General features: G+C 39.2%; 1 protein-coding gene across 1 annotated transcript; it reads left to right on the forward strand.

The window, feature by feature from the left end:
• The first annotated feature begins 419 nt into the window (after window positions 1-419).
• Window positions 420-22,485, forward strand: LOC139714708 (uncharacterized). Its single transcript, XM_071626381.1, has 17 exons — window positions 420-575; window positions 4,499-4,569; window positions 5,070-5,269; window positions 7,027-7,123; window positions 7,337-7,511; window positions 7,883-8,036; window positions 8,638-8,789; window positions 9,563-9,789; window positions 10,584-10,713; window positions 11,527-11,611; window positions 12,271-12,303; window positions 12,788-13,138; window positions 15,514-15,564; window positions 16,831-16,986; window positions 18,802-18,881; window positions 20,101-20,275; window positions 21,370-22,485. Exons 1-17 carry the CDS (start codon window positions 484-486, stop codon window positions 21,430-21,432), a joined length of 2,292 nt encoding a protein of 763 aa, XP_071482482.1. The 5' UTR covers window positions 420-483; the 3' UTR covers window positions 21,433-22,485.
• The last annotated feature ends 336 nt before the right edge of the window (window positions 22,486-22,821 follow it).

A 22,821-nucleotide genomic window follows, 5' to 3' on the forward strand; every position in this document is an offset into this window, starting at 1 on the left:
GTCCTTTCATTTTCGCGTTGCATTGCAAAAAAGCGTGGAGACTCCTTATAAGGGGTGCCCCGGGGGTTACTTATAAGGGGGACGGGGTTACTTATAAGGGGGACGGGTTACTTATAAGGAGGGGCCCCCCTTGTGAGTGGGTTTCCCGAACTGATTCAGCCAAGTGTAGGGCGACGATTTCGTGTTACGTAATAGATTAAGCGTTCTCACGCTCCAACCTCTTTCAAACTCATTTAAAAAAGAAATATATGTTTAGACAAAAAGAGAAAAGATAATGTTAAATTTCAGGATAAATTTAATAAATTAGGCAAGAATTTAATTTTAGATTTAGTGTCTGATTGTCTATGAAGTATGAATCAAGTCTTAATTTTTGAGTTGCACGCAGCAGTTTGAGTGACGCGGATGAGGTCATGGGAAGTGCATGTTGCCGCGACATTTTGTACAAAAGTTTACATTGAGGAAGTAAAAAACTTATTATTTCCAATGGTTTCTACACTAAACAAAGTCTTTCGTAATTTGATTGGATCTGAAACTCATCAATCCACTTCTAGGTCGAAGAAACGCCCATCGGAGAGGTAATGATAAGATAATAATGTGAACTTGCATGTACAGTTACTGTTATTGTGGTCCCGCCTACTGCAAATCCTGTCTGTCTGTGCAGTACCCAGCAAGCTCGACCAGACGCCGGGCGTTTCGTGGCCGTGCGAGCGACTTCTGCAATTCTGTGCAGCGACAGAGAGCTGTTTCCTGAGCCTGAGGATGCTAAGCGAGCTCATGGCTTAGGCCTTGCCTTGTGATGTATCCACACGGGGCCCCGAGCTTGAGTGGCTAGTGGTCAATTTGTGCAATCTGTATTAAATCTGTTATGCTTTTGTTTCCAGGGGTGGTATTCTGAGGTCGTAATTAAGTCTGTAATTAACTTCGTGATTAAGTCGCGAAGTTAATAGGCCCTTAATCATGGGCAAAATCGGTATTCTGAGGACGTAATTAAGGTATGATTAAGTCCCCTGTAATTATCTTAGGTCCCTCCCATCTAATTGTTATTCCATCCAATCAGACGAGTTGTTAGAAGCCAAAATGATGATTACACGCGCAAATATGCCCTCAATGCGCGCTCCTCCACATCCCTGTAATTACAGCCCAAGAGCTCCGTGCGCACACTCCGGTATTTGATTACAACCCCTCACCTACGCACGCGAAGGTCTCAACCTCTTTGCTCAAATAAAATGACAAAATTCCTCGAAGATCGGCTATATTTCTTTTTTTCTCTGAATTCTACGGATACCATGATAACAAGATTCAACCGCTCCTCGGTTACCGAAGACGGTAAGCATCGCTGTGGCAGAGAAAACACGATGTAATGCGTGATATCGGAGTAGTTAATGACACTCTTTGGTATCATTAAGTTTTTCATTAACTTTCATACTTAATTACACCCTCAGAATACCGATTCGTAATTAGGCCAAGTAAAAAAAGAAACCAGTTTCTCGTCCTCGCGCGCATCGATTTTGGCCGCCGCATCGATTTTTTTACTATTTACTATTTTCAAAATGGCGCTGAAAATACCAAGAAATTCATAATTCTCGTCCCAGCCCGCTCCCCGCCCGCATCGATTTTCAGTTGCCGCATCGACTTTTTTTGATATTTACTATTTTTTCGGCCGCCGAAAAAAAAAAGATCGACAATTCACCTACCAATCGTGACGTCTCATTTCTAATTTTTACGCCTTGCGTCCTCTACTTAGCTGTAGACTGTAGTACAGCTGTAGCTTCTGTGTGTAGTGCGTATGTGTAATAACGCATGCATTTCACACTGCGAGCTCGGCCGATCGGCAAGAAGGAATGACCCACAAAGCAGTCGAACTGCACTGTAGTTGGATGGGCGGCGCGGCGGGCCGGCCTACTGGGCTGTGATGTACAGCGCACTCGGTACGTCGTGAACGCGATAGCGGCAACATTTTTGCGAACAATCGCTGTTATTCCACGCATATTTCGCGCGTTGTTCGTATTTTTCCCCGTTTCTGATATTTTAAGCGGATGAATTGTACTGTACAAATGCTTGTGAGGATTGTACGGTATCGAGTTTGTATACATTTTCATGTCATTGTGACTATGTGCATGTGTGTGCAGTGTCGGAAGGTACGGTGCCAGCAGGACTCCCTGGTGCCAGTGCAGTGGCCGTGTCGCACCGTATATCGGCAAAGTGTGCGTGTTTTGTAGCTGTCCAGGGTCCCCATCCCCTGGTCTGTCACGGCGATACATTCTATTTTGCAGAGAAAATGAATGCGCTTTTCCAGCAAATGTAGAATTATTAAATGGGTGTATCTACAAAATAAATAACTTTTCCACGGATTCTGGTTTGTCTCGTATTTCTGCGGGATACTTTTCTTCACGATGTAAATTCACGGACACAGCCGTGAGTGGTATCATCTGTAGTGTGTACTGTTATACAATCATTCATCATCCAAATAATGAGTGATTATCAAATGTCTTTTTAGAACATGAAGAAACATCTTTAAACGTTTAATGCTAGAATGCCATATCAGTATCATTTTGACATCCATCTGCAATTGTACAAGCCAGTTTCCAGTTGAATGTGCTACAATTGTACTGTGAAGAACTGCAGATATACATACCAGCTGTGTGGACACAAAAAGTCACAAACACCAATAAATAAAGCTAGTGTTTTGAATATCATGGAATTTATTTCAGTCGTACATTTGTTGAAAGACATGTTTTATACCTGTTTCAATTAATAGCACAATACATCAGAATTGCAAGTACACTGGTATCAGAAAAGCCATTACAACACTAAATACCAGTATTAAGATGGTCATTTTCCCTTGACATCTGTAGTGGAAAGAAAAAGCAAATGTATTTCTGCATGCATGAAGTTTCATTTCAAGTATGGCACATATATCTATTTGTTTGAAAATGCACAGAGTGCAGGCAAGACGTACACTTGGGACCTGGTCTCATAACACAGCTACCAGAGTGATGTTTCATTTCATAAATTGAATATAGGAAATTGTAAATCCCTCTCTCGTTACCTTTCTCAGAATTACCGGACGAGAAACACATATTACTTTCATTTTGACGATCCTTGAAAAAATAGTAAGATATCAAATAGTAAGGACCTCCCTCATCTCCTTGCTCAAAAAACCCGGACGAGAAACTACTTTCTTTTTTTACTTGGCCTTAACTCTGTGATTAAGTCCTCTCAGAGGTGCACGCGCATTGATACGCGCAAACGCGTAGGTCCTTCCCGCCAAAACGCTTGTTGCTATGGTAGTTAATATACCCCCTACTTAATCATGCTCTCAGAATACCAATTCGGTAATTAAGTGCTAATCAGACACTTAATAAGCTCTCAGAATACGGCCCCAGTATTTTAGTTTAGAAACTAACAATTGGAATTGAACTTGAACTAAACTTAGAGTAACTGGCTGCGGCAGTATGCGGCCGTGCGCCTGTTCACAGCAGGTACAACATACTCGGTAATATACCGCTAAACACAGTATTGCACTATAGACCTCTACATGTACACTACACATATCTACGCTAACACACTCCCAATCAACGAAAACCAACCGATAAAATTGGCACAATCTCCGACAAAAGTGAAATTTTCTCACCTAACCAGAGGAATTGCACACAAATGGCAACTTAGTGGTAATTGTCGTAAATGACAACATATCGCATCCAAAATTTAATTTTCGGTACTTCTTAACAGAACAGTTAAGAAACAATGGTCCAAGACACTGGATTTTGTGTCGTTTTATCGATGTTCATGGATTTTGATAACATATCCTCACGTAAAATAGAACTTTCACGAACGGATGTGGGCCGCCATTTTTTTCGGAAAGTGGGTGTTACCATCGAGAAAAAAAAAAAGAAAAACACGAGAAAGACATCAACAACACCGCCAGAATTGTGATCCTGTTTGCAGCCAGTGCATGTGCGCCCGCTATTTTCACATGCTTTCGCAATGGGAATTGCATGGCGCTTATGCGGAGCACGCGCGTATTGCATAGGGATTGTACATTGTGCCGCAAGCTACTACGGCGCATATCGGCGAAAATTGTGCCGGGTTTTGCCCTGGTAAATCTTGAAAACCGTGTTTGTCATTGATCAAATTTTTTATGAAAACAATGTCGTTAATGAATGATCTTGTCTATGATATATAAAATGGTTGAAGATAATTTGCCTGATTTGTTTACTGTGTGGAAAAACCCTTAACCTGCCGCAAACGGAGTATTTTACTCTCGGTTAAACTCTAGTGCATTTTTGCTTAAATTACTTTTCACACACCATGCTGTGCATAACGGGACACTGTACTACACATGGCATGACATTTGGTTGGGCTGCAGCTACAAGTTCTTTAAAGCAAGTGTTACGCGTTGTGTCAGCAACGCAAAGTCTGGAGTATTGACTGCATTTTTCTAGAATCCTCTTCCTCTGTCTATCTGATTGACTTATTCCACTTACATTTTTTGCAGTTTGGACGATGTAACTCAAGATGTTTTGGAGACACCTCGGCCAAAGAGGGCACGTACATCTAACCATACAGGTAACACATATGAGGAGAACAAAGATTTTCATGATTTCTGTGTGAAATTTGTAGACTTCTCACTGAAAATGTTATTGTTTGTTTAATCATGATTGCTAGACTATCCAACATGGGGCTATAACATCAGTGTTTTGGACAGAAAAACAAAGAGGGGGTATTAGGGGGAATTGGTACATCTCCAAACCTTTATGGCAAAGTATATCACAAGTGTTCATGTATGTTAAGAAAGAGAAGATCTCTTACGTTAATGAGGCATTACACTGTCTTCTGTCCAAATTTGATTGTAGGGTAACACATGTATTTACATTAGCAGAAAAAGAAAGAGCCTACAATTTTTTCCTTGTGTTACGATATTAAAAGCAGAGACAGGACATGAGTTGATTCAGATTCACTTAAGCTATTAAGATGAACAACATGTGGATGGATTTTTATATTTTTTTCTTTTTTTTAAATAACCAAAATATACATGTACACGGTACATTGTACCATGTTTACTACAGATGACTTGACCAACTCCCGCGAATCCACGCCTCTCGTCAAAGTGGCGACGTGGATCAAGAAGAAGGCAACCTCGTTTGGAGAGAACTACTTCTTCCGACCCGTTGAACACTTCATGGAGAGGAGCTACCCAGAACACGTGGGGGAACCAGGAGTAGAAAACAACCACAGACAGCCCCATGCTTGGCACTCCTCACATGCGGTGGGTATGGGATGAAAAATGGAAGGGAGTGTGCTCAATAATCAAATCATGTAAAATCTGGACACATGGCACACTATTAAAAGGAGTTCTTATATCTCCCGTTTTGTATTGTTTATATCTTAGGATGCATTGCACAACCAAACTATTTTGAAACATATACAAGTTCTGTTGGGATCATTCCACAATATATGCTACAGTGCACTCCAATTATAATGAAGTCCTTGGGACTGGTTTTTTCTTTCTTTTTATCAAAATGTCATTATATAGCTAAATAGTAAAGTACATAAATATTAATAGATGATTATTTTTTACCTAAATTTTTAATTTTTCCACAAATTTGTTATAACCATGTTTGTTATAATACGAGTGCACTGTATATATGGGCGAAAATTTTCTGAGATTCACGAGGTAATGTTAAAAAAAAAATACTTGTATGTGTAGCTTCCCATTCACTTCCTTTTATGAGACCACCTGCTTTTTTCTCTTTAATTTACAATGTATTTAGCAAAAATAAAAACTCTATGTCAAAGAGAAAGAAAAAATGTGCTTTTTTCAATTATTATGATTTTATTTTAAACCCGAAACAGGTCGATCCTTTTTGGCTATGCTAAGTTATCCATTTCTAATTCTAATCAATTAATTATGCAAATTAAGCCCAACATCTTATGTTAGTCTTTAAGACACTACTTCAAAGCATTGAGAGTCTATTTTTGGGTTCCTATGTCTGTTTTAACATATTGCACAATCATACATCATATAAACTTCCAAAAGTCATTTAAATTCTTGTGTATTTTATTGTTTTTGGAATTTCTTATGTTTTTCTTTGTTTTGATTTTTTTTCTTTTTTTCAGTGGAAGTTGTCATGAACCACTTTTGTACCATAATTAGCATGTAATTAATCAAAGTGATGAATAGTAAAAATAGAGAGCACTGTTTTCCATATGAAATATACACAAAGTCCCAAATTTGTGACTGTTTTGGGGTGACATGCCATTATAAAGAAGGGCGTAGCTTCATAATGGTCCATGTGGATGTTGCAAATTTCTTCTCAAAAGTTGCGCGAGACTTGAAAGAAGAAAGTCAAGAAGCCTCATAGCGAGGTCTTCTCGCGGTGCAGAATCATTGTGTGATTGTGTGTCATTTTACGTTTAGAAAGATTGCATTTCATATTTCAGACTCCCACATCAACTTTTCAATTTGTGGGGCCCTTAAAAAAGACAAATGGTGGCAGCCATCTTCAAAAATAGTGTGGCCAGTTGCAGAAACTCCAACCCCAAGCACCTTCTGATCTGGAGATTCTCCCACCTGAAACCCCTAGCAAACAGGAGACTCCAACTTGATGTGTGCGAAGCGCATATCATGAGCGCGAAGTTCCTTGCAGCCGGGGTCCAGGGCCCGCTTGGGCCCTGGAAGCTGTAATAATTAGGGTTCTTGATGCTCTCTCGTGCTATCTAAGGCATATTTTTCAACATAATAAGACAAAAAAGTAAGAAATCATTTCAAGCGGGAGACACAGAGCAAGGGCGGGAGAAATTAAATCTCAAGCGGGAGAACGGGAGATTTTGCAAAAATGGGCTTTCGGCGGGAGATCTCCCGTCGAAAGCGGGGGAGTTGGAGTCTCTGCAGTTGTTTTGGAAAAGGTGTCAGGCGGCTATTTTGGTCACTGGTGCACCGATACATGTTTATTGCTGTCATGGTTTGGCATTACTTCAAACCACAGAAGGTAATTTTGATGTTTTATCTTTTGTCGCCTTCAGGCTGTGAGCCATGCTGCAGTTCCATCAAGATCCAACAACATGTCAACACAAAACAAAGGCAAGAATACTTCTGGTCCAGTGTCTTTCAAAGAGCCAGGTAATATATGTATGTATATTGTATTCATGAATATTTATATTATATATTATCATAGATATATACTTACATCAGGGCTTGTTAGTACCTTTTTTCTCCAATGGTCCATTCACGCCACTAAAATTATTATATTTTAAATGTTACGGGGAAGAAAAAGGAGAAATCTTTTGACTCCTTTATAAAGTGAACCAATTCTATTCCTTTTCATACTTTTAGCTGGGGAGCCTCCACACCGGAAACATTTATCATCAAGTACAAACATTACGTCAAACAAGTCTCCTGTACCAGTTCTACACAATGGACACCATGAAGAACAAGATGACTTGGATTGGATCAGGGGTGGCATCTCAGCAGTGAAGCCACAAGAGTCGTTATCCAACATATCAAAAAGGTAACTAAATTGTAAGGAAAGATATACTCTTTAGGTAACTGAAGCATATATAAAGATTATTCGTTCATTTTTCGTAAACATTTTCCATTGCTTTTTTTTTTCTTTTTTTGCATGGAGGGTATATTTCGAGTGAACAGAAGATGTGTTGCATGTTAAAAAAAAACACAAAACAAAGCATTTTATATATCACTACAGCAATTATATAGATTTGCTGTTTATACAAAGAATGTACATGTTCATTTATTGATTCAATTATTTATGTCAGTGTAGGGCAGTTTGTCAATCGGGTGCCATGCATGTACATGTATGTATTTGTACAGTATTTGCAAATCGGAAATAATTCTTCCACAATATCCTCACTATTTTCCTAGCAACTCACAAGTCACTGCCAGAGGTCCCATTAAACCCGAGAGCTATGTCCCCGTCAAAGACAAACTGTTTCCCGGACCAACAAAGAGAAAGGTCGTCTCACATACCTCGAGAGGACGCCCTCACTTGCCAAACAGCAAACTGACGGCCAGGGAGGTGAGTGTTTCCTCAAAACTCATACTGTAAAAGTGGATATTTTTTCGCGCTTGGCCAGGTAAGAAGAGTTTGGCGTATTTTTAAATCCGCGGAATCAAGACATTACGCACAGGAACATATGGCAAGCAAAAATATTCGCATGCTTTCATTTTCGCGCTAGTTTCTGGTTGCACGAAATGCGTGAAAATTTCAACACCGCAAAAATTTCCACTTTTACAGTAGTTCAAGTAAACTTTGTAATTTGTGTATGATTTTCCAAACCGACCTAACCAAAGTGCCTTGGAGTCCAGGTAGGGTGGTGACTGACAGTGAGTACTGTGTTCATAGCTATTCAAACACATAATGTGAATTGTGTCGAGCAAAATAATAATAGCAATTTTCAATTCCATATTTCTGCTTCTAGATTATGATTTTGCCCACTCAAGAAATTTTCCTAAGTGACTGCGATTCAGAAATTATGCTCATGAGGTAATAAACATATAGAGTATGCCTCTGAGGGCTTCTAACATTTGAAGCTTTGGTTACCAAAACAAATGTTAAGCTTATTTTTTGCCCTCATTTAAATTTTTATTTCTATTTTGTTGCTTTCTGTCTGCCCTAGTGTGTGAGATTAAAAGAGAGACAAGAGTATCAGAATTTGCTGCAGCAGTTTTCCAAAGATTACAGCTCGGGTGTGACCAGCACGTCCACTCTGCAGGGCCCTGATACAAGGCCTAGGGCTCCCTCTACTGTGACTCAACAGACAGGCGCTAGGTGAGAAGACCTTCAACACACAGAGCTTTGTGTGTGTGTGTGTGTGTTTGTTTGTTTGTTTGTTTTTTCCTGTTTGTGTGTTACATTATATGATGTGTTGTAATTATAGGAGATGCCTTTTGTTGTTTTTATGTAGTGACTATAGTGTCTTCCACACCAAAGTGTTCAAAGTGTTATGCAACAGTATTTCTACAGCATTGAAATTTACTGTGTGAGACAATTTTGTGGGTTGGTTGGCTCTAGGAAATCAAAAGAGGTGAATGACGTCACATTCTACCTGATGGGCAAAAAGTTGATCAGAAATTGTATTGTTGTCATGCAGAGATATGAGCAGGAGCCTCACTTCACGTAAGTTCTCCAAGGCTTCTAATTGTGAGTTTCAAGAAGGATATTGAATTGCAATTACAACTATGAAAGTAACAACTATAAGTTTTGTTTTTGTTGCCATGCAGTTAGAGAACCAACTATATCATATATATACAGTGTGGATTATAGGTTGCTGGTGTCAAACAGAGTATCATATTGCTACTATAGGATCCAGGACATCTTACTGTGAATCTGAAAGCTGGGTTATCTAAGTATTAGAGGTATTTAATTCAGAGATTCATAGGATTGTGTCAATTTAGTCAGTCTATCAAATTGTTGTAGGTGAGGTTTTAGCCAATGCCGGCAGCAGATTTATCTAGATAACAATAATGGTATTTATATCAGATTGCGTTGTGATGTGTCATTATCCAAAGTTCATGTAGTTATGTATCTTGATTTCCACCCAGACCAAAGGCACCAGAGCTGAGCCGTACATCGGCAGCTAACCAGCGGTCATCCTTTGGCCCGTCCACTCAGACCAGCCAGCTGGGCACTCGTGTCCTGCCCCACCAGTTCTCCACACAGCGTGAGATCCGAGAGGCGGTGAGGCAGCGGATCCACGCCCCAGCCAGTCACCTCAGCCCTGGGACACCCTCTGGGGAGAGAGCTGTTGCAGCTACGCCTGCCCAGCCTGGTGAGAGATTAAAGCCCTAGCTAATCTTCTAGGGAGAGAATAAGAAATGTGCATATCGACTTAATGCAAGAGTTGTATTTACCATGAAAGTTGTTTTCTTGTTTTCTTTTCGGAAGGAAAGAGTCCAAGGAATTAACAAATACCTATCACTGTAAGATCCATATGTAACTGGTTAATGAATTTCTTACACCGGTGATGAGGTTACTTTTCCCTTATGTCTCTATGTTGTTCCTGCTGTCTAGTTAAAAGTTGATTTTGGTTTTCAAAGTATTTCCATTTCATATATTGATAGGCTATCATCCTTCCACGAATCATTGTGCATATAAAAAGAGATACTGATTAACCATTGTCTAGTGACGGACTCTGTGTATTGGTTTTGTCACATCTATATTTTCTGACATCATATTTTGTTTGTATAGTTTAATGCTAAAAGTGAATTTCATGCATACATAAATCTATAAAGTTTAGGAAAATGACCGCAAACTAAGGGATAATCTTCACATGTTTGAAAATTGCATCACTTTGGTGATCCCTCACATTCATCCCTATGTTGATCTCTCTCCTACGAGTTTATGTCAGGTCTAAGTATGCTTCTGACCACAAAAGCATTGAAAATCAGGGAGTTTCTAGGACAAACACCACACTAGGGCCTTCTGTACCTCAGTGGGTAAGAGCTCAGGTCTGGCAACCTGCAGGTCTCGAGTTTAAATCTCGATGAAATCCCATTTTCTTTGCTCAAATTTCATTAATACGTTTGAAAATAGTTACAAACTTCCCTATGATTTACCTTTCAGACTTCAATGAATCAGAGAGCCCAGTCCAGATTACCTCGGTCAGGTCTCCACCCAAGACCACGCCCATGAGTGCCTTCCAGCGAAGCTTGTGTGCCACGCCCTATCTTGCAGATGACTGGTTTAAAGACTTGTAAGTGACAATACCTGAATATATTGAATGCATTCAGTGAAAATCATTATCTTGTGATGACAAATATGTTATATTGATTTTGATATCATTGTCTCTCATCTGAAAGAAGATTGTACATTTTTGAAGTGAGAAATTACTGTCAGCTGCTTACTTAAAGGGATCGTATAGTTTTGGTTGAGACCTAATTTCAGGTTTCTAACATTTTTTGGTGAGATAATGGCAAACCTCTTATGAAATATGAAAGAGCATGTAATTCCATGAGGAATTCAACGTTTATTTGATGAAAATTGGTTTTGAAGTGGCTGAGATATCGAAAACAGAGCGATTCAATAAAGTGTGGGACCCACATTTTATTACGATCGCTTTATTTTACTTTGTTTTTGGATGTTTCAGTCATTCCAAACCCGATGTTTATCAAATAAACTTTGAATTCCTCTTAAAATGGTATGCTCTGTACTATTTCATAAGTCTTTTCTTGGTATCTCCCAAAAATTTAAAAGCCCAATTCTAATCTCCACCAATACTGTACTATCCCTTTAAACATATTTTGGGAACAGAATACCCTACTACTCTGTGCTATAACTGTGTTGAGAATGGTGAGTTTTGAAGTTTCTTTTTATGTTTTTATAAATCAGCTGAGATACCCATTCCTGCTTAAGGTGTAAGAATATAAGATTTTTCCATGGTTTGTAATCCAAATCAAACTTCTGTCATGCTAATCAGGCTTATGACCACTTTTTGATTCATTCCCAGATTTGCAATGGCACTCTTTTCCCCTCTAACTGCACATCCTTATCTCATTTTGCACCCCAGAAAATCCCGCTTTGAGTCCAGCGTCAGGATAAAGCAGAGAGAGATTGATGAACAGCATCTCAAAGTCAAGCTTTATGCAGAGAGGGTGAGTGAAAGAAATTATTGGAGAATTTTATTTTTTTCTTAGTTATCCTCCCAATACATAGAAACATTATTAGAATGTTTGTGCATTCATCATTTAGTGGAGTGTTTTAGGGTGAAGAGCTTGTCAGATATTGGGCAGGTTCCGTAGGACGCAGTGCAGCCTTTTAAAAAGGTTGATTCCTTTTCTTCTGAAAGGATGCACAAACAACTCTCGACCAAGTCCTTTATTTCATTTTATTTTAATTATCTTTTTTTGTGGAAATGAAAGATGCCTGAGAAAGGATAAGATATCAAATTTTGAAGTTCAGTGGTATTTTCTGTTATTATGGTATTGCACAAGTCCATTCAAAATTTGTTTTTGACTTGTATATGACTCCTGCTTCACTTGTTATTAGAACAGTGGCTACATTGGATTTGGTTTTGCTGGTTTTTTTTTTTTTTTTTTTTTTTTTTTGAGGGGGTACAGGTAGTTATTTTGCAACAGGGGGTTGTATTGTACAGCAATGAGACATCAGATGGCCCTTTCAAAAAGAAAAAAACAACTAAACGTGTAGGGACTAAACAGCAAATGCAGAAAGTAAAATGTCCTGTAAAAGTAATGCAATCATTTGGCATCATTGCAATATTTTGATATTTTCATTTCCCAATTTTTCATTTCAGAGAGCAAAAGGACAAGCTGAGGCACAAGAAATTGTAAGTGAATTTGTCAATCATTTCACACACACAGTTTGATATCATTAATGATAAAAATTGGAATAAAAAGCCTGCAAATGGTCATGTGTTTTTCACAGGTAGTCAGGTTAAGTTGCTTCAAACCTGATAGTCCATCACTATTATGGCTAAATGAAGTCCTGATGATTCAACAGTTGTATACTTTAAGACATCACAAACTTCAATAAGATATTTGAAATAGAAATGATAACTCTTTCTTGAAAGTATGGTTATATAATATGTTATCATTTCAAGATATCTGTACCATCTGGATGAGAATAAATCAGTGAATTTTTTGTGCATTATTGCTGGACTAAACTTAAAGGTAATCATCAAAGTAGTGTGTTCATATGTTCTTGTCACTTGCTACAAGTCAGATTATATGCCGCTAACAAATGAACATGAAAATGAAAAACTAGGAGTTGCATCTATGCCTCAAACATGGAATAAATGTCCACCCTGACAGATAAAAGCCAGAATAAGCCAGGCTGAGAAGGAACCGGGCGTGGTTGAGGATGTGATCTATCGGGTCGATGAGAAGGTAGAAGAAGAGGAGGAGGATGTGGTGGAGGTCATAGATGAGGATGAAGAGGAGGAGGAATTGGAAGAAGAGGATGAGGAAGAGGAAGGTGAGGAGGACGAGGAGGAGGAGGGGGAGGGAGAAGAATTTGCTGAGCTGACCCTTGAGATGGATGAAGAGATAGAGCGAGCCTTCCATCCCAACCCCTCCCAGGAGGCGCTGGTCTCAGGATTCCGGCTCACCATCACAAGGCGTGACATGCAGACCCTCCGAGGACTCAACTGGCTCAATGATGAGGTGAGAGCGCTGGATGACCCTCTGGATGGGTTGCTAGGAAACAAGCATTTTACTTCTCATCTTTCATCATTGAAATTGCTTCACTATTAGTTGTTATTGTTCAGTATTATTGAGGACGAGCTGATTTTACTATTTAAATGCATTTCCCATAGACACCTGCCCAAGTGTACTAGGGACTAGTCTTCAATGGGTCAAGTAACACTGATTGTGAATTTTGATGAGGGTTGTGTACTGTTTCACCTTAACCCTATTCTAACTGGGGGGTCAAATTGACCCCCCCTCGACATTTCGCGCCATGATTCTGCAATGCGCAAAGATTTTGCCGCGTCGTTTCATGACTTTTTTCATTAAAGTCTCCCGCATATTTTGAGACCAAATTTGTGACGTCCGGGTACACCGTTCTGAAGTTACATAATGTTTTGCATATGCATGTCATCCCAAAAACAGCTCAAATTCATGATATCGTGTGCAAATCCAATGCAAATTGTGTTTTTTGGTTAAATTGATATAAATTAGATTATTTGAACTTTTAACCATTGAAATTAATCAATTCTAGTGTAGATAAGCTTGAAAAAGTGCCGGCAACAAATTTTGGCAAAAAACCAATAGAAAACAAAAGGTTGAAAAAACAATAAAATACATAAGAAATTAACAAAACGATAAAAAAACAAAAGAAATTGATTTTGATTGTGCTATTTTTTTGCAAGAAAATTGTTTGATGTGTCTTGAGGAATTCTGACACAAAAATTTAGCAATCCTTCAGTCTTTTTAATGGAGTTATAGGTGAAAATATGATTTCATGCATGAATTTGCATAATTAATTTATTGTCCCCGCCGAACGAGTTCGAGCAGGGGACTATGAAACGGGCTCCGTACGTGTGTGTGTCCGTCCGTCCGTCCGTCCGTGTGTGCGTCCGTGTGTGATCAAAAATCTTCAATTTGCTACTTCTCTGTCATTTATGAGCCAATTTTGATTCTGTTTGCTTTATATGATAGCACAACATGGGAGCTTTGAAACTTCTACACAGAATTTCAGTCGTGACCTTTGACCTTGACCTTTGACCTATATTGTACATTTTGCTACAAAATGCTACTCCTTCGCCATTTCTAACCCGATTTCGATTCCGTTTGCTTTATATGATGGCACTAGGTGAGGGCTTCAAAACTTCTACACAGAATTTTGACCTTTGACTTCTTTGACCTTTGACCTTGATTTTTTACCGATATTGTACATTTTGCTACAAAATGCTACTCCTTCGCCATTTCTTACCCGATTTCGATTCCGTTTGCTTTATGTGATGGCACTAGGTGAGGGCTTCAAAACTTCTACACAGAATTTTGACCTTTGCCTTCTTTGACCTTTGACCTTGATTTTTGACCTATATTGTACATTTTGCTACAAAATGCTACTCCTTCGCCATTTCTAACCGGATTTCGATTACGTTTGCTTTATGTGATGGCACTAGGTGAGGGCTTCAAAACTTCTACACAGAATTTTGACCTTTGCCTTCTTTGACCTTGATTTTTGACCTATATTGTACATTTTGCTACAAAATGCTACTCCTTCGCCATTTCTAACCCGATTTCGATTCCGTTTGCTTTATGTGATGGCACTAGGTGAGGGCTTCAAAACTTCTACACAGAATTTTGACCTTTGCCTTCTTTGACCTTTGACCTTGATTTTTGACCTGTATTGTACATTGGCTACAAAATGCTACTCCTTCGCCATTTCTAACCCGATTTCGATTCCGTTTGCTTTATGTGATGGCACTAGGTGAGGGCTTCAAAACTTTACACAGAATTTTGACCTTTGCCTTCTTTGACCTTTGACCTTGATTTTTGACCTGTATTGTACATTGGCTATAAAATGCTACTCCTTCGCCATTTCCTACCCGATTTCGATTCCGTTTGCTTTATGTGATGGCACTAGGTGAGGGCTTCAAAACTTTTACACAGAATTTTGACCTTTGCCTTCTTTGACCTTTGACCTTGATTTTTTACCTATATTGCACATTTTGCTACAAAATGCTACTTCCGGCGGGGACATATATTACGCACCGCGTAATTTCTACTTTTCCTTGTTAAAAATAGAAAGCCAATATTTTTCTATTGTATGACCATGTAATCTTGTAGTTGATATCCGGCTCTATCTTTAGGCAAAATTTTGTGGCAATCGCACGATCGGCGGCCGAGATCTGAAGGGGGGGGGGGGTCAAAATGACCCCCCCTCCCCCCAGTAAAAACTTGGTCTCAAATAGCCCAGTTAGAATAGGGTTAAGAATCCATCAATTTTTCCAGTTTGTATTTATGGGGGAGGGAAGGATGTTTTCTTCAGAGTACTCACTTTAGTGTTTCCTCTTTGTGGTTTACCGTAGGTGATGAATTTCTACTTTGAGCTGCTAATGGAAAGGAGCAATACCAGAGAGGTAAGGTTAACAATGTTACCAATAGCCCTGGTCACACTACGCAGAACTGTGCATACACATCTGTAGTTTCACTTTCTAGTATTTTGCTTTACATAATTTGGACAGTCTGACTGCAAACTGCTCAGAAACCTACCAGCAAAATTTTCCATGAAGTTTCCAGCAAAAATCCAGCATACAGTTTGGAAGTTTCTCACTTCCCGCGAAACGATACGTAGTTTAGTATAGTGTGGCCACCCACGGCTGAAACTTTGAGAAGTTTGTCATGTGATTAGATCCGTTTCATTTAATTTATGCATATTGTGATTATTTTACTTGCTGTTGTGCATTTGTATTTTTGATACTAAATATTTTGGAGGAGGGCCCAGAGTTTTTTTGCCTGAGTAGAGCATGCATGTCAGAGACCAAAACTTTGGGTAGTTTCACACCGCTCAAACTATGGGCAGTTTTTTTTTCAGTAGTGTGATCAAACGCTCAAACTATGGGAAGTTATCAGGAATTGAGGTGCGTATAGTTTTGCCTAGTCTGACCAGTGCTACTGATACAATACAGTGTGCATTTATTTGATAAATTTGATTGAAAAAGCTATATGAAACTCTTCTTAGTGGACAGTCCCCTCTCTGTATGAAATGTTCTTACAGTACTCTCACGTAATATTTTGATGTCTGTGTTGATGGATTTTTGACAAGTAGGTTGAGGCATTAACTAAGCGTGAGAATTTTCATGAACTACATGTGCACCTCGTGCAATAGTTGTTTATGTACATGTGCCTTGCATTGTATATGTCCAAGTTTACACATCATAGTTTGAAATATATAGTGTATCATAAAGTAGTCTACATTTGAAGAATCTTGATTGCAGTAATGATTTTGGAATTAACAAAACAAACAAAAAAAACCAACCTGTTTCCCAATGTAGTTTTGCTGTATTTTATACTGTAGGTTGCGTAAATTTTGTTACATTTTGCTTGTTGCCTGGATTGATTGTTTGTTTGTTTGTTTGTTTGTTTTTTTTTTTGGGGGGGGGGAAGGGGAGGCTCTTTATTTCTAGATTTTATATTTTTCCAGGAAAATGTTGTAAACAATGTTCGTGTAAGTTTACTGTAGTCATATTTTCAGTTAAACTACTTAGATTTTTATCTTTATCTTTGTAATTATAGTTTAATTCTCCATATGCCCTTCGTAACGATAAGAAAAAGGTGCTATATAGATTGATTATGTCATGTTATTTGTATACATTCTTTTGACATGATCATCATGGCCTGTTCAGGAGTACCCAACCTTGCACTACTTCAACACATTCTTCTACCCAAAGCTGGTCAACTCTGGCTACAACAGCATACGGCGCTGGACCAAACGGACAGACATCTTTGCCAAGGACATGGTCCTCGTTCCCGTCCACCTGGGAATGCACTGGTGCTTAGCGGTCAGTGCGACACATGAATGTCCATCTCTCACCGTATTGTTGGAAATGTCAGTCTGTTGTTGACCATGCACATAGAGCAGATGACCATGGGGAGGGGTTGTACTTCCTATATATTATCTAGCCTTTGTGTCTTGATTTTTGATCTGTTGTGTTACTATTTGTCTGTTCATATTTATGTTTGCACTTAACCCTAACTACTGTAGGCCGGGCTATTTAGGTAGTTGATAAAGCCGGGGGGGCCTCCCAGGCCCCTCCTCCAGATCTCGGCCGTCGACTGGGCGATCGCGACAAAAATTGGCACACACATTGCCTATGATGTAACCTAAAATACCATGAAGTTAATTTTTCAAAAAATCATAATTTATGCTAAATTATGCTAATTTATGCATAATGATGCATGAAATCAGACTACATGTATTTGGTATAAATCACAAAATAAAGTTCAAAACAGGCACATTTTTTGTGTAAATATTCTTTTTAGTGTCCTTAGCACATGTTGTAAAAAAAATTGTGATATCAGAAAAAATTCTTAAGTATTTTATTGTTTTTTTGAATTTCTTATGTATTTCAATTCGACTTTATGTTTTTCATTGTTTTTTCGATGAAATTTGTACGCGACATCGCTCCGAACAAGAAAATATGTATTCATTGATTCTAATGAATAAAACAGCAAAATAATCATGCTTTTATGAAATTTGCCTGTAAGCACAGTTTGCATTGAAATTGTACACGAATTCACGTTTTTGAGCAATTTTTGGTCTGACATGCATGTACATATTGATCTGTAACTTCAGAAACTGCGCGCCCAGGCGATGCAAATTTGATGTCAAAAGATGCGGGAAACTCGAAAGAAAAAAGTCACGAAACGTCGCGGCGACAGCTTTTTGCGATTGCGATACATCACGCGGAATGTCGAGGGGGGGTCTCGAAGGCCCCCCCCCCCCCCCCCCCCCCCCCCCCCCCCCGGCCTAGTTAGGGTTAATATTAAACAAAAGTTCATTTTCCTTTTGTGAAAGTCTCTATGTGCTTACACTGTGCTTGAAAAATGAAGATATACATACATGAAGAGTTAAACTGATTTTTGATTGGACAAGTTTCGCTGATTAGGGAGGGCAAACTTTGTCACTCCTTCTCCATAGGAATATCGAGATGAAAAAGTAACAGAAAATGAAGGGAGGGTAAGGACATAATACTATGGTTCAGATCTCACTCTATGCGCTAGAGTAAGATTCCAGGGTCCTGTTTCATAAAGATTGAGATCAAACGTACAACTCTGTGTACTTTATTCTGATTGGCTGATACATGACTTATGTTTGATTTTCTGACTTGTGTTTGTTTACATCTTTTTATGCAATAAGGCTGTGATGTTTTTTTTTTTCTCAACATTCAATGCTTGCCGCATTATGGCTGCAGGCATTATAGTCACATCGATTCACAAAAACCCTGATCATTCACTTCCCACTCAAAACATTATCATCTCTATTCTCCTGTAGGAACAGATATAAATCTGCTGAATTGCTCATGGACATGATCATGACACTATCCTACCCTGCTGAATTTGCTTCTTTTTTTTTCTTTTTTTCTTTTTTGAGTCAGCCTGCATGTACTTTAAACTGCATAGAAACACCTCTGACAGAATAGTTTTGTTTAATTAGTGGTTTATGTTTCCGACTTAGTGGTTTATGTGTCCGACCCGTGCCTTTTGGGGCACAATATTTCTTTCCTGCTAGCTATCATAAAGCTTGTTTTCGGCCGTAGTTCTGCTTCATTCTGTTCCTTACATCTTTTCTGTTTCTTTTTGATTGCTTTCTGCAGGTGATAGACTTCCGGGACAAAAGCATTTCCTTCTTCGATTCCATGGGCAGCCAAAACCAGCAATGTCTGGATGCGTTACGGTATGTCGGAATGACCTGCTTTATTGAGGGTCTCAAGTATTCAAAACCTGTTTCTTGTCAACTCGTCAGTTTGTTTCTGTAATGTTTAATCAACAGCCACAAGTTGATGTTTACAAGCTGTAGCTCTTAGTCTGTTGCATTTTCATGTGAAAGGGAATAGCTTCAGTCCTCCTCACTTTCACATAAACATCGTCATCTGTGTATTAGCCCGTTGAGGATGGGTTGATTTTGCTGTAACACGCATTTCCCATAGACACCTGCCTGAGTATATACTTGGGATTTCAAGTCTTCAACGGGTAAAAAAGACTTCATTAACAGTTCACCTCTGTACAATAACCCCTTCTGATCAATCTTCTGCAATATGAATACTGAACCATCCATTGGTTCTGGCAATAGGCTGCTCTTTTTTTTTGTTTCTGTTTTTCTAAGCTTGTTTTCTTTTTTTTCCTTGTTTGTTGTTGTTGTTGCATTGTGTTTTGTTTTGTTTTGTTTTTTGTTGTTGTTGTTGTTGTTGTTATGGGGGGGGGGGGCTCAAGGCCCAGACTTTCATTTTAGATTACCCTGCAACAAAATAATTTACCACATGCTAAGGCAAAACATTAAACTCTTTTGGCCAAAGATGGAGGTCAGGTGAGGGGGAATCTAGTTTAAGGCAATGGAAGGCCTCTTAAGGTATACCAGCAGAAACCAATATAAGTTGGAATTTACCTGTGATGGGCTGGCTACCTCATGCTCACAATAAGCCTAAGAATTTCTCAGCTTCTGCAAATTTATGTTCTTGATACTAATACCAAGTCTCCCTGATTCTTTTGGAGTATTCCTCCAACCTCCCCCCCCCCCCCCCCCCAAGAAAAAGATTAGGTATTTGTCCACAGCCTGTTGCAAAAGTATGAAAGCCTCCCTGATTTGGGGATTAGTACTGTAAAAATGGAAATTTCTGTGATGTGGACATTTCAGGCATTTCCTGCGACATGCAACTATCATGAAAATTGAATTGAAAAAAAACCCAACAAATACAGTATTTACCTTATTCCATCTGAGCGTGAAAAAATAGTCTCATAGAATTTTTCATTTTTACAGTAGTTTTGCCAATTTAGATGCATAATATAACACAGAAGAATCCCCCTGAAAACTTTCAAGAGTCTTCCCTGATTTTGATGCATGAATGTCAGTTGCCTTGCTAAATTCCTCCCTCATTCCCGCATCCTCCGCCCCAAAGGGACTATGTGGTATCTGAGCACGCCGACAAGAAGAAGCAGGAGTATAGCATGGAGGGCTGGACGTACCAGTGTCCCAGGGACATCCCTCAGCAGCTTAATGGCTCAGACTGTGGCATGTTTGCCTGCAAGTACGCTGAGTATGTCTCCAGGGATGCCCCCATCACCTTCACTCAGGTGAGTTCCCAGTTGGTGTGACTACAAACAGCCGCCCTCCAACCTCCCTTCTCTCCCAGGTACAGTCACAATCATTTATTGGGGACTTGATTAACATGAAACCACCAGTTTAGTGGCATGGCATCTTTCTCAAGGCATGTTACTCTACTGCTTAACCCATTGAGGACGGACTGATTCGGTATAGGATGCATTTCCAATAGACACCTGCCCGAGTATTCTTGGGACTTGTCTTCAAAGGGTTATTAGGGCGAGACTGTGGTGAAGTGAGACGCATTTCTTATCAGATATTCATTGAAAAATAGAAAGATGGTATGAGCTTTACTGTATCTTCCCACTGGAAATGAATTAAATAAATTTTCAACTAGAATATACCAGTAACCATTGACATACACTAATGTCATGGAGACTACATGTTATGAAAGAGTATTCACCAGTTGCTCACGATTCATTGCTAGGCGATGCACCTTGTCGTCCACTTATTATTTATTTGTTCACTTTTGAATAGACCGGCCTCTAGAAATGTGACCTTGCCCAAAGTAATTTTTTATTTCAAGTACTCTTTCACTTTGTAGATGGGACTTTCTTTTTCTTTTAGTAGCTGGAAATCTTGTTAGAGTTTGTGAATGGTATGTTGCATTCTACACTCAAAGTATAAATTGAATCTTCCAATACTAGGTTGTAATGATACTGAGTGAAAAAAAAAAAAATATAAAAAAAAGAAACATTCTGATGGACCTTACAGATGCCAGAATTACTGTATACACCATATATTCAGCGAGTCTAAATTTTCGCGAATCATGACTTCGTGACGATTTTGTGAGTGATTAAATTCGTGATCGTGGAGTTCAGTATTGAACGGAGAAATGCATACATACACATCACATTCATATTAGGATCAGAGCCAATAATTTTGTGTGTTTTATAATTCACGAATAGCGAAATTCGCAAAATATAAAACCCTAAAAACCTCGCAAAATATTCAGCATACACAGTAGATGGTTCTCCTCTGAAGTGTGAGATTTTTCTGTGCATGTATTGCAGAAGGGTTATACCGTGTTTTTACTTGTATGTTTGTTTTGTCTTGTTCCTTGCAGCATGATATGCCCTACTTCAGACGAAGGATGGTATGGGAGATTCTGCACAAGACGCTTTTGTGACCCAGCTTCCTTCTCCAGGGAGCTTGAAGGTCTACATCGTAAAGTCTTGCGCTTGGCCATCGGAGGACCCACCGAACTAGCACATGGTTGCTATCAAACTTTGTGGATGACTTAGCAATGGAGAATGTGTGGCAGATAAAAAGAGTTGTTATATCAAACATGATTGCCCTCGTGCAAGCGTGGACACCACACAAGATGTGCGTTTGTCTCAGGCAGTCTTTAGCAATATCGATGGCAGTGCATCAGTGGTTCAGGGGATAGAGGTTACCCTCAAAGTCCAGATCGCAATCACCAGAGTTTGCCAACATGGCAACCACGAACAATGATTTGAATGTCTTGGCACTCTCTAAAGCAGACGTCGCTGATGCAAAAGTCGCCTGCACAGCACATTGGTCCACATGATGGCTGTCCGGGTATTGATTGATGATGCAGGTGATAGTTACAAGCTCCAGTGGTTGTCACGGTGATCGACGCAGGTGCTGTTTTTCTGCCAGAGTTGGGCATTTTTTTCTTTTCAGTTCCAAAGACCAAGCATATTTTAATTTTTCTTTTCTGCTTGTTTCCCCAAATGAAATGAGCAAAAGACCCACATGAAGAATCTTCAAGATCTCTTGTACAAAGGAAGCTTAGGAGTTCTGAGCACAAGAGTATAGAGATTATTCGCAATACAGTGTACCAGATAGAAACTAAGAAAGGGCAATCTCTTTCCTTGTGTGATGGCGTAAACCACTATTTAGCAAATTAATTGATTGTATGAAATGCTTCAAATAAAAAAAAAAAAAAGTAAACATGCAAGGCACAGTGAAAAAACAACAAAACAAATTGTCAGTTAGAGTGAATGATTCATGTTAACTCTGTTGTCAAAATATGGCATTACATACCTCGCAGTCCCATATGTGCTGAATCATGCTGGTCTAAGCATGTGACTGGAAATTGATTGAAATGTGACAATGTCACGCTGGATTATGGACATTTGTGTTCAGCATACTCTCGTCTTACAAGACTGGATCGGCCATCAGCTTACTGTAGTATTTCTCTAATGATCCAACTCAAGTTTCCCCCACATGTTCTGGAAGGATGTACAAGTGATGCAAAATTCATCTCTTTAATAGTGGAGGAGTTGCCGTGACAATACATCATCCATTTCTCTATGCAGAGTACAGTGTATGTGAAGTAAGCTAACATCCACTTGAAATGGTCAGTACTGGCCGTATACTGCATTGTATTAGTGTAGCTTGACTATACATCATTTGGTAAATATAGCCATGGTCACACTGTGTTAAACTACCCATTGTTTGCTTCCCGATATCTTCCAAAAGTTTGAGCACGCAGTCACACTACAGACAAACAGCGATAGGAAACTACTTGTAGTTTTGGTCTTCTATAGGA

This window comes from Diadema antillarum, unplaced genomic scaffold (genome assembly GCF_040938485.1).
Source record: "Diadema antillarum isolate AM-2024a unplaced genomic scaffold, OU_Dant_1.0 seq00002392_RagTag, whole genome shotgun sequence".
Taxonomy (NCBI): Eukaryota; Metazoa; Echinodermata; class Echinoidea; order Diadematoida; family Diadematidae; genus Diadema; species Diadema antillarum.